The following is a 16,524-nucleotide window of genomic DNA, read 5'->3' as shown; positions in this document are numbered from 1 at the left end:
TTCTGTTCTCTCTCCACAGATGCTGTCAGACTGCTGAGATTTTCCAGCATTTACTGTTTTGGATCAGAAATGAGTTGGACAAGATATCAAAGTGTGCAGAATCCTGACAGATGAAATTTGGGGCAGATAAATGATAAATGTCGCATCTGGAAAGAAAAATATATTTCACAAATATTTTTACAGGCGAAGTTGAAAGAGGTCTAGGTGTCTTAGTCAACTGAGGAGTCGTAGTAAATCAAGGCATTGGAGCATAGTCACCAAAACACCAACTGTGAATGCTGATTTATTAGCTGGTGAAGTCACTGGAGATTTTTGCTCATTTTCTACAGGTGGATGCCATGGCAACCATATTGGAGAGAGCAGCATCTGAGTCCAGTGAATCCATGCTGACAGATGAATCACAGGAAACAAAACAAGATTCTGCATTCGATGACGATGATGATAATGAAAAATCAAAGCTTGCGGACTACTTGAACAAATTTAAGGTAGTTTTGAAAAAAATAGCAATGTCCTTTCCATCTTGCATACGTGAATTCCTAATCATTCCCCACCCAGGAGACATTTGTACAAGATGACAATGGGAAACTGTCCCAGGAGAGCCAGAAATCACTGTTACACTAAATACTCCTTTCCAGTATCCCTAATGTATAACTTTGTTTACGAACCTCAAGTCAAGCCTTCATAGATAGGCCTTTATGCAGTAACAACTAAAGAAAATGTAGTTTTATGTCTAATGTGATTTTTTTTTTAAATGACACTGCCAATATCCTGAATATCTGCTGGTGTAAAATGTGTTTCTGACTTTGAAGGCTGTTTTCCTCAGGTTTTTTTGTGCACAAATGCTTAACTTTTAAATATTCTCTCATAACAAACTAAAGCACTTGGTAACATACCATTGGCTCATCTTTTAATCAAAATAGTCTGGAGCGACACTGTTCTGATCAGGAAATTATTTTTTCCTCCAATTAGTAACATTAGGATTCTTTACAAAGAAATCATTAAGTACCTAGCCTTTGATTTAAATGGGAAATAGTATGTTGAGAGGCAAAGTAAGATCCAAGGCCTTGCATTTTTGTTCTGCAGGGATCTGCCACATGTCATTACAGACTTTTTTGGGGTCAATCGTAATTGTGTTATCAACAATGACAACTCTTCTTAAAGGCCTATATGTTGTGCAGCATTGAGCTACTTCTAAGTGACCAGACTAGTGCACCAAGGTACCCTGTGGTGAATTATTAATTTGCTGTTTTGTTGACACTCGATTGCAAAACAAGATATAATCACATCCTAGTGACTGAAAAATGGGATTTAGTCAATAAAAGGAACAATACATTAATTTTGTAACATTATTTTATCACAAGCTGTGTATGAACGAGAAGGTATAAAGCATATACTATATTTCAGAGAAATGTATTTGACCAATCACTTGGTTTGTACTCAATCTAAAAAGAAGGTTGTATTTAATGTTTTGTCATTGCTCAGGCCTACCTACATTTGAGCCTGTTGAATGTGATAGTTTAGCAATTTACTTTATTTTTAATATTCATAATTGCATGAAGTGAAATTCAATTATTTTCATAAAGACGGCTCATTACTTTATTTGCTGCAAGTATATAAGGGGAATAAGTGCCGCTTTATGATGCTGTATACCGTTGGAACATGTATTTTGTTTGTTTTCTTGTAACTGCCACAATCTAAGGTAAACAAATCAAGGCCTTGGGATCTTACTTTGTCTTTGAATTTAAATCAAAGGCTAGGTACTTGATGATTGCTTTATAAAGGATACTAATGTTATTAAATTGGAGGAAAAGATAATTTCCTGATCAGAGCAGTGTTGCTTCAGACTATTTTTTGATTAAAAGATGAGCCAATGCTATGTTACCAAGTGCTTTAGTTTGTTGTGAGAGAATATTTAAAAATTAAGACACAAAAAGTGCTTAATCTTTCTGCCTGTTGAAACTGATGAACTCCTTGTGGAGTGATGTGAAACCTCCAACTTAAGTTAATACCCGAGCTGCCACTAAACGCTAGGGACAATATTTTCCTCTGTTTGCTAAAGAGTAGGTGTGAGCTAATGCGCCACAAGAGAGTACCGTTGGATGTTTGTGTTTCATCGCTGCAAACGTTAGTGAAAAACTCAGGAAAATAATTGATTATCTCATAAAGAACCCGCTTAACATTTTTCAGTTGCGATTAGCTGAGTGTATTACTCTTGGTCAGACCCACTGTTAAGTTTTAAGGAATATGAAGATTTCAAAAGTGTGATCATAACAGTGACCAAAGTGAGTAATGCAGTCTCATTCAGTGGGAGGGCGAGGCAGTTTATACAAACCAGATACAGCTTGTGCAGAGGGAAAGTGGGTGTTAAGTGTGGGAATCTCTGGGGATTTTATTTTGTTTTTTTAATTAGTGCCCTGGTTGAGTGCAGAGCAAATCCTAACTGTGCAGTGTTAGTTTTATGCAAGTACACAGAATCCTGCTGGTAAGAATCATAGAATTATATTGCATGAGTTCCCCACTATCAACATCTGAGGGTGACCATCGAGCAGAAACTGAAGTGGACCAGCCGTATAAATACTGTTGATTACAAGAGCAGCTCAGAGGTGAGGAACGAGGAATTGTGTGGCAGGTAACTAACCTCCTGACCGCATCCTCTGGCAACCCCCACCACCCCCCAGGAGTGTGATGGAAGACTCTCTATTTGCCTGGATGAGTGCAGCTCCAACAACACTCAAGACATTTGACACCATCCAGGACAAAGCAGTCCACTTGATTGCTACCCCTTCCACAAACATCCATGTACCACTGAGGTGCAGGAGCATCTATCACGGTAGGAACTCACCAAGGCTCCTTAGGCAGCACCTTCCAAACCCATGACCAGTGGGGATAGCACCAACACAAAGTTGCCCTCCAACCCACACATCATCCTGTCTTGGAAATGTATCACCACTCCTTCACTACTACTGGATGAAAATCCTGGAACTCTCTCCCTAACAGCACTGTGGGTATACCTACACTGCAAGAACTGCAGTGGTTCAGGAAGGCAGTTCACCACCTTCCCAGAAGCAACTAGGGATGGGTAATAAATGCTGGCCTGGCCACTGATGCCAGCATCTCTTGAATGAATAAAAAAAATAACTCTTCACCACTACTTTCTGCCTTGTGCCTCTTTGCTGACTTGTATCCACGCAGTTAGTGCCCCTTTAATTGTATGGGCATTAACTTTACTGACATTTCATCAAGTGCCTTTTGAAAGTCTAAATACCGACACTAATTGCATTATTTGCATTAATTTGCTCTGTAACTTCATCGATAAACTTAATTAGGTTAGTTAAAGATGGTCTCCCTTCAACAAATCCATGCTGACTTTCAGTTATTCACCCATATTTTTAAATATGCAACTTAATTTTATCCTGGATTATTGTCTCTAAACGTTGATGACACAAACCTTGGAACAATTGTAAACTGTGAGGAGGACAGTGTACAACTTCAAAAAGGACATAGGTTGGTGGAGTGGGCAGGTAGGTGGTAGGTAAAGTTCAATACAGAGAAGTGTGGGGTGATTCACTTTGGTTAAAAAAGAGCATGGAGAGACAAAATATAAAGGGGTACAACTCAAAAAGAGTATGCAGGAGCAGGAGGATCTGGGCTTATACCTGTTTAAATCCTTAAAAGTGGCAGGCCAGATGAAGAGAGCAGTTAATAAATCATAAAAACCCTGGGCTTTATTAACAGGGGGATCAAGTACAAGAGCAAGGAGGTTATGCTGAAATTGTACAAGACACTGAAATATTATGTACAGTTCTGGGTGCCATATGCATTGGAAAGAGTTCAGCAAAGGTTTACAAGAATGGTTCCAGGGACGAGAAACTACTATTATGAAGAATGATTGGAGAAGTTGAGACTGGTCTCCTTGGAGAAGATGTTGTTAAAAGGAGATCTGATAAGAGAGGTGTTGAAAATCATGAGGGGGGGTGGTTTTAGACAGTAGATGGGGGAGAAACGGTTCCCACTTGTAAAAAGGGTCATGAACAAGAGGGCACAGAATTAAATTGATTTGCAAAAGATATAAATGAGATGTGAGGAAAATCTTCTTCACCTAGCATCTTGTTGGGATCTGGAATGCACTGCCTGGAAGTGTGGTGGAGGCAGGTTCAACCGAGATATTCAAGAAGATGTTAAGATTATTTGAATAGAAACAACATGCAGGATTATGCGGAAAAGGCAGGAGGATAGCACTGAACAATAATGCTCGTCTAGAGAGCTGGTGCAGACATGATGGGCCGATTCTCCATTGACTGACCAATACTTTGCTACTATTGGCGTTTGCTACAATTAAACCTGTTGGACTTTAACCTGGTGTTGAGAGACTTCTTAATGTGCTTACCCCAGTGCAATGCCAGCATCTCCACATCATGACCGATAGTTACCAGGTCTCCTTACCTCTTTTTAAACAGGAGCATAACATTTACAACCCTCCCATTCTCTGGCAACACCTCCATATCAGGAGAGCATTGAAAGATTGTGACCAAAGCATCTGCAATTTGCACCCCTCACTTCCCTCAGCAACCTTGTGTGCATTCCATCCAGACCAAGTGACTTTACTATCTTGAGTGCAAGCAATCTCTTAAAATGCTTGCATTTTATCCAATTTCAACTTGTCCAATTTCTCCACTCTCTTTATTGTAACATTGTCAGCATCCTTTACACTACTGGAGACAGGACAATGTCGCCAATTAGTCCTTTCCTCCATACTAGAAGATCTGAATCAGCCCCTGCATTCCTTTGACTATCCTTTTAGAAAATGTATGGAAAATAATTTTGAGTTCCCTTTTATATTACCTACAAACTTATTCTCATATTCTCTATTTGCTTCTCTTATTTCCCTTTTCCACTCCTCCCTCTATTTGTTATATTCAGTTTAGTCCCTTACTTAACACTAATAAAGTTATTGTGAAAATCCCCGAGTCACACTCAGGTGCCCGTTCGGGAGAATTTAGCATGGCCAATGCACCTAACTAGCACCTCTTACGGTCTGTGGGAGGAAACCCATGCAGACACTGAGAACATGCAGACTCCACACGGACAGTGACCCAAGCTGGGAATCAAAACCAGGTCCCCATCACTGAGGTAGCAGTGCTATCCACTGTGCAACCGTGCCACAATTATTGCCAGTTGCCACTCGGGGAGACACCGGCACAGTGGTTAGCACTGCTGCCTCACAGCGCCAGGGACCCACATTCGATTCCCAGGTTGGTTCACTGTCTGTGTGGAGTTTACATATTCTCCCACGGTGCCCTGGTTTCCTCCCACAGTCCAAAGATATGCTGGTTAGGTGTATTGGCCATGCTAAATTCTTCCTCAGTGTACCCGAACAGGCACCGGAGTGTGGCAACTAGAGATTTTCAAAGTAACTTCATTGCAGTGTGAATGTAAGCCTACTTGTGACACTAATAAATAAGCTTTTTTTAAATTCAGTTATGATTGTGACCCTCTTTTGTCAGTTTCTCTTTAATCTGCACGTAGATAATCAATCATTGTTCTCTATTTTTGGAGGCCTTCCTTTTCTTTTACAGAAATGTGTAGAGTTGGTCCCCAAGCAATTTCCTCTTTTTGAGGGACTCCTATTACTTATTTACTGTTTTACTCTGCCAGTCTCTGATAACAATCCAATGGAGCCCAGATCCCTTATCCCCTCATTAGCCATCCTCTAGAATCATAGAATCCCAGTAGTCCTGAAGGAGGCCATTCAGCCCATTAAATCTGTACCGACCACATCCCACCCAGGCCCTATTCCGATAACACCACACATTTATCCTGCTCTCTGACACTAAGGGGCAATTTAGCATGGCCAATCAACCTAACCCGCACACACCTTTAGACTGTAGGAGGAAACAGGAGCACCCAGAGGATAGCCATGCAGACACAGGGAGAAAGAGCAAGCTCCACACAGACTGTGACCTGAGGTCTGAATTGAACCTGGGTCCCTGGCACTGAGGCAGCAGGGCTAACCACTGACTGTGCCACCGTGCTGCCCTACTTGATGCTCTAGTGGAGTATTATAACATTTGATTTTTCTATGTCTTTTTCCATAACTACTCACAACCCAATAATATGATTACTGTTTCCTAAATACTCCCAGAGTGAAACATGCCCCACTTGCCCAATTTCATTCCCTGGATTTTGGTCCAGCACTGCTTTCTTACTTGATGGACTACATACTGATCAGAAAAGCATGTAATAGAAGCATTACTGTACCCATAAATCTACATATCTTTGGCTTAAATATACTCAATGACTGGGGATCCACTGGTTCTGGGGTAGTAGATTCCAAAGAATCCATGATCCTCAGAGTGAAGATATTTCTTCTAATCTGTCCTAATTTAATCTGAAACTGTATTCCTGTGTTCTAGATTGCCCAACCAGCTGGATTTTCTCAGCATTTACCATGCTTCAATTACATTACCTCTTATTCTTCTGAACTCCAGGGAATATAGACTGAGTCTATTTAGTATCTCCGCATAGAACAAACCCCTCTTTCTATGAAGCAGCATAGTGAACTTTCATTACATTCCCACAAGTACATCCTTTCTTGCGTAACCAGATAAAAACTTTTAACATTCTCCAGGTTTGGCCTCACCAATTGCTTCATATAGAACACCCAATCCCTGTCAATATAAACATTTCCCAGTCTCTTTTCAAAAAAAGGATTTGTTAAAATTTTTCTTACGAAAGTTAATAACTTTACTCCTTGCCAGAATGAATTCCATTTTCCATGCTCTTGTTCCAATCTATGCGTCTTTTTGTTCGGTTTCCTGCACAGGAGTGGGAGGAGACTCGTTAAGTATAAACACTGGCATGGACCAGTTGAGCTGATGACCTGTTGTTTGCTTTATATTCTTCTGTATGTGTGTCTGTTTTTTTCTGCTGTCCCTTTCTGGTTTAATCTGGCAATCTCTTTCTCTTTTTCTGGTTCACATGCTTTCTTGTCTCTCTCTCTCTCTCTCTCTTTCTCACGATCCCACGCTTTCTCTCTCTCTCTCTAAGAGCAAAAGAAAATTACAGCACAGGAACAGGCCCTTCGGTCCTCTAAGCCCTACACCAACCGTGTTGTCTGACATAACTGAAACTGCCTACCCTTCTAAGAGCCATATCCCTCTGTTCCCATCCTGTTCATGTATTTGTCAAAAGTCACTACAGTATCCGCTTCCACTACCTCCCCCAGCAATGAGTTTCAGGCACCCACTACTCACTGTAAAAAAATCTGCCTCGTACATCTCCTTTAAATCTTGCCCCCCACACCTTAAACCTGTGCCTCCTAGTAATTGACTCTTCCACCCTGGGAAAAAGCTTCTGACTATCAACTCTGTCCATACCTTTCATAATCTTGTAGGCTTCTATCAGGTCGCCCTTCAACCTCTGTTGCTCTAGTGAGAACAAACCAAATTTCTTCAACCACTTCTGTTCATTCAGGTAATCCAATTTGCTGTGACAACATGCAATTTTACATGCATGTTGTAGCCTGAAGCCATAGATGGTGATGGTAGAATCTAGGCTCCAATGTTCTTTCCGTCACAACATCTCTTCTGCTCTGAGCACCTGCCATTTGTGTGTGTTTGGAAGGATTTTCAGGTTGATGCTCAATCTGTTTTCCATGTAATGAACTCTTGGCTCTTCCTCTGACTTAGAGGCAGGGGTGAACCCACTGTGCCACAAGACCTGTTCCAAGGGAGTCAGGACCATTACACAAAATGATAATAGACCAGGAGGAAGTGAGTTCTTGGCAACTTCCACAAGCTTTGGTCAGGATCTCCAATCCAGAGGCACTCTCTACAAGGCCATTCCAAGGAGTATTTCTTCCATTGCCACTATTTGCCCATTCTTTTGCCTTTTCCATTGTTTGATCTTATTCCTTGTTGTTCTTAGTGGTTTTAATTTAATTCTTCCCAATACCACTTCAGACCAAAGATCTTCTGTATCATGTATAATAAAATCATATATGGCTAACGTTAGAAGGAGCTGCTCTCGGCAAGAGGCACTCAGCTTTCCTTTTTCCCATAAATCTGGACTTTATTATGCTTTAGTTAACTATCCAATCCCCTTTTGAAAGTCATGCTTGAATCTAACTTCACTGCACCCTTGGACTGTGCATCCCAGATCCTAATCGTTTGCTACATAAAAAAAGTTTTTCATGTCATTATTGCATCTTTTGCCACTCACCTTAAATGGCAAGATGGTTCTCAATCTTCTGCCAATGGGAAGAGTTTCTCCCTATTTAATCTGTCCTGATTCCTCATGATTTTGAGCACCCCATCAAAACTCCCCTCTTCTCAGTACTAAAGAGAACAGTTTTAGCTTCATCGATGTATCCTCACAACTGAAGCCTGTAATCCCTGTAACTATTCTCGTGAATCTTTCCTGCACCCAATTGAAGCTGAACAAATGCTTTGTGAAGGTGCACCATAACTTCCTTGCTTTTGTCCTTTCTGCTTCCATTTGTAAAGCTCAGGATCACGCATGCCTTTCCATTAACAGTTTTAACACCCACATTCTCTCTTTGATTGATACATATAATAGTTTTCTCTGACTCCCATTCCCATCTTTGTCTCTTCACGTTTCTACTCTTGCTAAAATTGTCTTTATCCGTCAGTCTTTAGTTCTGGTGACAAATGAATGTCCAGAACAATGTAACCTGTCTTTTCTCTTCATCGGTCCTGAATGATCTCTGCATTTTTGGTTTTATTAATAGCATAGTTACTTCCTTTGAAATGAATGCTCCTGTTTATCTTACTCTTGCAGACAAACTGTTCTGTTTAGTTCAGTAATATTGCTTTGATTAATTTGTCAGGGATCAGGAGAAAGAAAGATTGGTGCTGATGCCAAGAACAAATTGCTTGGCTCATAGCATTCACAAATTTCCTTACGCTTGTCGGTTCCTAATGATGTTTCTGTGCACCTCATTGTACAGAAATGGAAACTCCTTTCTAGATATAATATACAGGTAGTAACATATATCTTTGGTTCCTTCAATAGAAACTTTACACAGAGCTGGAGTCTCTTGGAAAGATTGAAACGGAAAGTCTAATGACTCTGACAGATAAGCTTGTCAAGGAGAATCTCCCATCGGCTGAAGCTGGCGAGATCCTTAATTACGAGAAGAGGTTGGAAAAGTGGGAAGAAGAGCGAAGTGCCCTGATTCAGAGAGAGAAGGAGTTGAGAGAGAAGGCTCGCCAAGAGAGAGAAGCCAGACAAGCAGCAAAAGCCACATCTTAATCCTAATTATACTCCATCTTTTGTAGAAATGACCATGTTGACCTGCTGAGCTGATTAAATTGTACTATGAGTTGCAGCCCATGAGTATTTTTTCATTCTTTATCTAACATTATAAAGCAATTGAAATAATTTGTTGAGTCTTGCTGCTTGATATTTGCAAAGCTGAAATATGCATTTTCCACAAGCAAATTCAATTTGAAACATCTGGATATAACACTTTAATCTCACTTTAAAACATAAACTAACATATATGAACTGAAAAATAAAAAGGCAGTGATTTGCAGAAAACCCTTTGATTAGCTGTAATGTTAAAGAGGATAAATATTTTCCAAAACAGTCAGAAACAACCCTACAGCCACGTGGCGAATACAAACTTCATAGTGGTTAGAAACTCCAAGGTATTTTATGAAGTTCGGCTAGACCTTAACATGTGATTTTGGCATTATGGTGAACATAAGGTGTTTCACTCCAGGTATGATTCAAATGACCCACTAGGAAGCTTTTAGCTAAACAAACTTTATTTAAGAGCACAGTTAGCATATAATAAAACAAATTAGCATAAGTATTTAACTGGTAAAAGTTAAACATGACAAAGTATAATTCTTAACAGCGGGGTATCTCTATTGTTCTAATTTCCACGGACATGAATCCCTTCTTTAGAACCAGTTAGAACAGAAACCAAAGATAATTACAAAGGTGCTTGATTTCCAGCCTTTTGACACTTTGAAAGAGTGATCCAGGCAGATCTCTGCCTCTAATTCTCATGCAACAACTTCCAGAGAAAGTGCCACCCCAACAGTAGAATCTCAGAGGAAAAGGCTTAATTCTCAGCAGATTCCAGTCTCCATTTCAAACAGAGAAAGCAACATGTCTCTAAAAATCCCAAAAGCAGACTGCCTTGAGTTGTCTGTGAAAGCCTAGTTGTACCCAGTCATATGACCTTATTAAATCAACCTAATCAAGCAATATCCCAGGGAAAAACAGAAAACAATTGAGCCCTACATTAGTTCAGATAAAAACAAACACTGCTTCAATTAGGATCAATTATGTTGCTGCAGTAACAATACAGAGCTTCTGGATCCAGTTAATATGGTTCCGATAAATTGGAAAGGACTAGTCAACACATGCAGCACAGAAACATGACTAGAATACATTTCTTAAAGGCACAATATTGTCACAATAGAAAGCGATCACCCTCGACACCAGTGCCCCACAAGGCTGTGTCCTCAGCTCCTTCCTGTACTCCTTATACACTTGTGACTGGGCAAATTCCCCACCAACTCAATTTTCAAGTTTGCCAATGACACCATCGTAGTGGGTTGGACTTCAAACAATGGCAAGATGGAGTACAGCAAAGTGATAGAGAATCTGTGAATTGGTGTGACGACAATATTCTTTCCCTCAATGTCAACAAAATGAAGGAGATAGTCATCGACTTCAGGAAGCATCATGGTGAACATGCCCCTGCATACATCAAAGGGGACAAAGTAGAAATAGCCAAGAGCTTCAGGTTTTTAGTGTCCAGATCACCAACAACCTATCCTGGTCCCTTCATGCTGACACTATAGTTAGCAAAGCCCACCAATGCCTCTATTTTCTCAGAAGACTAAAGAAATTTGCCATGTCCACTACAACTTTCACCAACTTCTACAGATGTACCACAGAAAGCATTATTTCCAGTTTGGTACAGTTCCTAATCTGTCCATGACCACAAGAAACTACAAAGGGTCATGAATGAAGCCCAATTCATTACTCAAACCAGCCTCCCATCCATTGACACTGCACTTCCTGCTGCCTCGGAATAGCAGCCAGTATAATTCAGGATCCCACGCACTCCGGACATACTATCTTCCACCTTCTTCCGTCAGGAAAAAGATACAGAAGTCTGAGGCCAACTCAAGACTTCTCCCCTGCTGCCGTCAGACTTTTGAATGGACCTACCTCGCATGAAGTTGATCTTTCTCTACACCCTAGCTATGACAGTAACACTGCATTCTGCACTCTCTCCTCTATATACAGTATTCTTTGTATAGTACGCAAGAAACAACACTTCTCATTGTGTACTAATACATGTGAAATAATAAATCAAATCAAATCAAATCAGTTAGCGGTTGTGATATTCTCTCAAGTTATTGACAGGGCTGCAAAGTTCTAGTAATGTAATGCAAATCTCAGATGAAAAGTTACTGTTTTGAATTATTGCAAGAGAATATTATTAATAAATGGAATAAGCTATGATCAGAAAATGATTCTCAAAGTAACTTTATCCTTGAAAGTATTATTGATTCATTGTGTAAATTGAGAGATGCAGATACTCAGCGAGAGACTGGTGTCCTCTTGCATCAGTTGCTGAAAGTAAGAACGCAGAAACAACAGGCAGTAAAGAAGGTAAATGGTAAGTTGGCCTTCATACCAAGAGGATTTGAGTATAGGAATAGAGATGTTTTACTGCAGTTGCATAGGGCATTGGTGAGACCACATCTGGAGTATTGTGTGCAGTTCTGATGTCCTTATCTGAGGAAGGATGTCCTTGCTATAGAGGGAGTCCAGTGAAGGTTTACCAGGCTGATTCCTGGGATGGCAGGTCTGTCACATGAGGAGACACTAAGTCGGTTAGGATTGTATTCATTGGAGTTTAGAAGAGTGAGAGGGGATCCCATAAAAACTTATAAAATTCTAACAGGCAGAGTAGATTCAAAAAGAATTTCCCAATGATGGGGGAATCCAGAACTAGGGGTCATAGTTTGACTCTCATTACCACAGAAAGTAGTTGGGGACAAAATATTGTATGATTTCCAGAGGAAATTAGATATAGCTCTTGGGACTAAAGGGATCAAGGGATATGGAGAGGAAGGCGGGGGATATCAGGATATTGAATTTTATCATCAGCCATGATCATAATGAATGGCAGAGCAGGCTTGAAGGGCTGAATGGCCTACTCCTGCTTTTATTTTCTATGTTTCTAACTGTCTTTTATGGGGTTACTATGAGCTTAAAAATTAGATAATCCCCCTTTATTGGACCGTATTTTCAATTTTATTTCCAGTTAAACCATGCTAAGTGTATGATTCAAGCCTGATTCAGAGTGTTTCTTAGATCAATTGATTCATGGTTTAGGTCAAACAAAAGAACTAGCAAACAATAGTCATAAAATAAAAATTCTGGTGTTCAGTTGTTTCTTACTGTACACTGATAAATCATGGCCTTTTATTTGACAATTTTTATAAGTCATGGATGATGCACACAATATAAATTCTGGCTTGCTCCATTTTATGTTCTTGCACTGAGCTGTGTATTCAATAGCCTTGATATATCACCTCTACCAATTTAAAACAAACCAGCTAAGCCGTTTCTGCTAATCATTGCAAGACCATCCTGTCCTCCTCAAAAAGGTCATTGACTGGGTTCTTCAGGGAAATGAAAGCAAGAATGTGTATTTATTCTGAGGATGGTGGCTCTTCGCCATCTCCAAAGGGCAAATGAAGGTAACAGGGCTGAGGCCCAGAGTACAGGATATGAAGATTGAAAAGAGTAACATCAAAAATGAGATGAAACAAAAAGTGATGCCAAACTTCTTTTCTAAAAACCTTTGGCACGTATGAGGAAGACAGTTAAAAGTTTAAGTATTATTGTCACAAGTAGACTTACTGTAATGAATTTACTGTGAAAATCCCCTAATCGCCATACTCCCTTTGGTATCTTTCACAAGTCATGCTTAGAACTAACTTGTTTCTCCTTTTATATCCTGCATTCACTTTTGCACGTTGTTAAATAGTAGATAGACACCTTCTAAACATGGAATACTGATGATCTTTTGGATAGATAGCACCATCTTATGCAGCATTGACACAAAACTAGGAAAGCACTAGATTCAATGCTGACTGTGTGATCAGTCAGACCTGTTCACCAAGGGAGAATTTAGTTTGGCCAATGCACCCAACCAGCATGTCTTTCGGACTGTAGGAGGAAACCAGAACACTCGGAGGAAACCCGTGCAGACTCCACACAGGCAGTGGCCCAAGCCGGGAATCAAACCCAGATCCCTGGGGCTGTGAGGTAGCAGTGCTAACCACGGTGCCAACCCCCCCCACAGATTTGGAGAGGTAAGGAATTCTGAAGTTTTCGAGTTCTAGGAGAGAATGTATTTTAGTCAGAAACTAATGCAAGTCTTGATTTCAATACAATGGGGAGAGGCGATATGGAGAAGAAGAATGTTTGGGATTGCTAAACTTAATATCATACCTCATTAATCATCAAATCTCCAGCTGCCAAAAAAAAACTTTGCTTGACTATTAATCTGTGGTTTGTAACTTTGCACTTCAGACTTTTTTTTATCTGTCTAGACTAATATTGAGGCTTTGGCTGGTTCTGTATATTTTCTTCTCTATTCAGATGAACGTACTAGAGGTATATCCGTAGGTACTTCAACTTCTCCCCCAATTTTCTTCTGTCCTCATTGTGAAGTCTTGTACCATAATATGCGTATGCAGGCTCTGACTATCTCCAACAAGTGGCAAGCTTCTTGAATAAATTTCAATTCTGAACGATGAGGGATTATAACCAGAGGGAATATCACGTCTAAGCCTTGTTGGACTCTCACCCAGGGTTCACGCACACCCAGTTTCCCGAAGAGGTCTTTAGATTATGATTCCATATTTACTGACAAATTGGTGAAGAAGTGACAGTCTCTCTCCTCCTGAGGGCACAAAGGCCAATTGTAACATCCTCATTGTCTTGGCAGCAAACTAGCTGATCACACAGTCAGAATTGAATCTTGTGCCTTCCTAGTTTTGTGTCAATGCTGCATAAAATGGTGCTATTGACCCAAAGGATCATCAGTATCCCACATTTTGCTGGTGCCTGTCTAATTACTACTTAACAATGTGCAAAATCGAGTGCAGGATGTAAGAGAGAAAAAAGTTGATGCTAAACATGGAAATTGTGAAAAATGCACAATTTCCAACAAGATATTTTTCAAAGAACAATGTGATAGTGTGGACTCCTGTGACTAAACTTTTGGTCAGATGGCCTTGTTAGTGATGTCCATGATAATAGATTTAATTAGAAAAAGAATGGGAGATCATATTTCTTCTAGTCTAGGTTATAATAAAAGGAAGCACAAAGCAATTTGCAGTGTTAAAGTTATATATTCCCACATTTGACTTTCTATGCATGCTAAATAGATACCCACTTCATAGAATCCCTACAGTGCAGAGGAGGCCATTCAGTCCATTGGATCTGCACTGACCACAATCCCACACAGGCTCTGTTCCCGTAACCCCACATATTTACCCTGCTAGTCCCCCTGACGTTAGGGTCAACTTCACACGGCCAATCGACCTAACCTGCACTAATTTGGACTGTGGGAGGAAATCGGAGCACCCGGAGGAAGACCATGTGGACATGGGGAGAATGTGCAAACTCCACATAGACAGTGACCCAAGGCTGGAATCGAACCCGAGTCCCTGGCACTGTGAGGCAGCAGAGCTAACCATAGTGCCATCAGGCTGCCCCCTTGTTTTCCCATACAGAGGAAAAGGCGAATCAACTGGTGCATTACTGGTATTGTTTTCCTTGATTTTAAGAGCCTTTTCTGGTAACTGGTATGGTACTTTGCCTCAGACCCACAGTCTTTGGTCTCTGTGTTTACCGAAATTGACACCTGAGCTTTTGATTATTACCTCATTTTCAAGAAAGGAAAAATGATTTGTCCAACTTTTGACTCAGAGATCGCAAAGAAAGTAGCAGGAAGACATGATAGAATTTAAAAGGTCACGGTTACAAGGTGACAGTGTGATAATATACAAATCTGTAAGTACTAGATGCCTAGAGCAGAAAGCTGACTATTGAATAGGGTAGTTTTATGGTATGATGCAGTCAAAAACACAAGCTGGACTAAATTGTCATTATTCTGCTGTGTAATCAATTTAATCACTTTAAATGAATTAAGGAGACGGAATATAACCAATTATATCATGTTTATTTGTGCCCAAATAATCTTATCAGTATGTCTGTGGGAAGCTAGTGTTTGACAATGTATTGAATGTGTTAGAAACATCTGGTTACTATTAATCTGTACCAGGTCAGCTCATTTGTCCACATTATCACTTCTTGAGTCAGAAGTTGTAGACTTAAGCCCCAGTTGAGGAACATTATCTCGGCCAGTGTTTAACTCCAGTATAGAGGGAATTCTGCATTACAAAATGTATTTTTCAGGTAAAGATATTAAGCTGAGGTTCCATTTGCCTCTTTGGCAGACATGAAAGATCATATGGTTCTATTTGCCTCCTGCTGCCCTGGTAAATTTTCTTCCTTCAACCCACAGTGCTAAAAACAGGTTATTTGATCCTTTATCATAGTTGTTTATGGGAGTTTGCAATGTGCAAACTGGCTTCCACATTTATCCACACAACAGCAGGAACTACACTTCAGGGGTTTATGGACATTCTGTGACCATGATAAGGAGCTGCAGAAATGGAAGTTATTTTTGTCTTTAGCAAGAGAATCTCAGAGACATCCAGAAAGTAGGAACAGGATTATCCGATTGTACAGTTTTGCATTGAACTATCCCTTAGCAATGTGTTAAACAGTGCAGGCTGATAAAGTCATGGAACACACATTATTGAAAGCTTTCCTACTGAATACAGTGGGTGCCAGTTCAAAATGGACCAACTGAGATTTGGAAAGAATTTTGGGTAATGCATTGGTTAATAAAAATAATAGGTTACAACACAGAGTTGGCCAAGTTATTAAAGGCAGGGAGTGAGTGCTGTAAAATGGATGTTATTGATCAGCTTTCCATTATAATACTTACCCAACAACTCCCTTTCTGTTGAAGTCAATGGAATGGAAATTCATGCAGGAGGTATAATGTTTCTTTACTTTTCCCCTAATACCTCAGTTATTCCCTGTGGCAGGGCATTCCTTTCTCTAATGACCAGATAAAGATATTTTTCCTAATCTCTCTTTTCATTCTGGTCATAACTTTAAATTGATGACCCCTCGTTACTTAACATCTGACCAGAAGAAACAGTCTTTTGCCAATTACTCAATCAAAATCTCTTCATGATTTCAAAAACCTATATTAAATTTCCTCTTCAGCTTCTCTGCTCCATTATGAGTAGTATCAGCATCTCAAGACTCACTTCTATAATATATCACCCAGGTCAACCTTTACCGTACACTATGGCTTTCACGCTCTTTCTATAATGGGGGTAACTATACACTGTCCTTTTAACTGTGGCATAACCA

The 16,524-nt window shown here is 40.0% G+C and overlaps 1 protein-coding gene across 1 annotated transcript in view; it reads left to right on the top strand.

Annotated features, from left to right (window-relative positions):
• The window catches only part of mrps27 (mitochondrial ribosomal protein S27), an 81,774-nt gene extending 72,425 nt beyond the window's left edge, over positions 1 to 9,349 (top strand). Inside the window, exons 10-11 of the mRNA XM_080189723.1 lie at positions 330 to 485; positions 9,034 to 9,349. Of these exons, the coding sequence (XP_080045849.1) occupies positions 330 to 485; positions 9,034 to 9,273 (396 nt within the window). The 3' untranslated portion in view covers positions 9,274 to 9,349. The remainder of the gene's footprint in view (positions 1 to 329; positions 486 to 9,033) is intronic.
• The last annotated feature ends 7,175 nt before the right edge of the window (positions 9,350 to 16,524 follow it).

The sequence above is a fragment of the Carcharhinus amblyrhynchos genome, chromosome 5 (assembly GCF_965287045.1).
Source record: "Carcharhinus amblyrhynchos chromosome 5, sCarAmb.v2.hapA, whole genome shotgun sequence".
Taxonomy (NCBI): domain Eukaryota; kingdom Metazoa; phylum Chordata; class Chondrichthyes; order Carcharhiniformes; family Carcharhinidae; genus Carcharhinus; species Carcharhinus amblyrhynchos.
The sequence above is the reverse complement of the archived record's forward strand: the minus strand, read 5'-3'. Positions and strand labels throughout refer to the sequence as shown.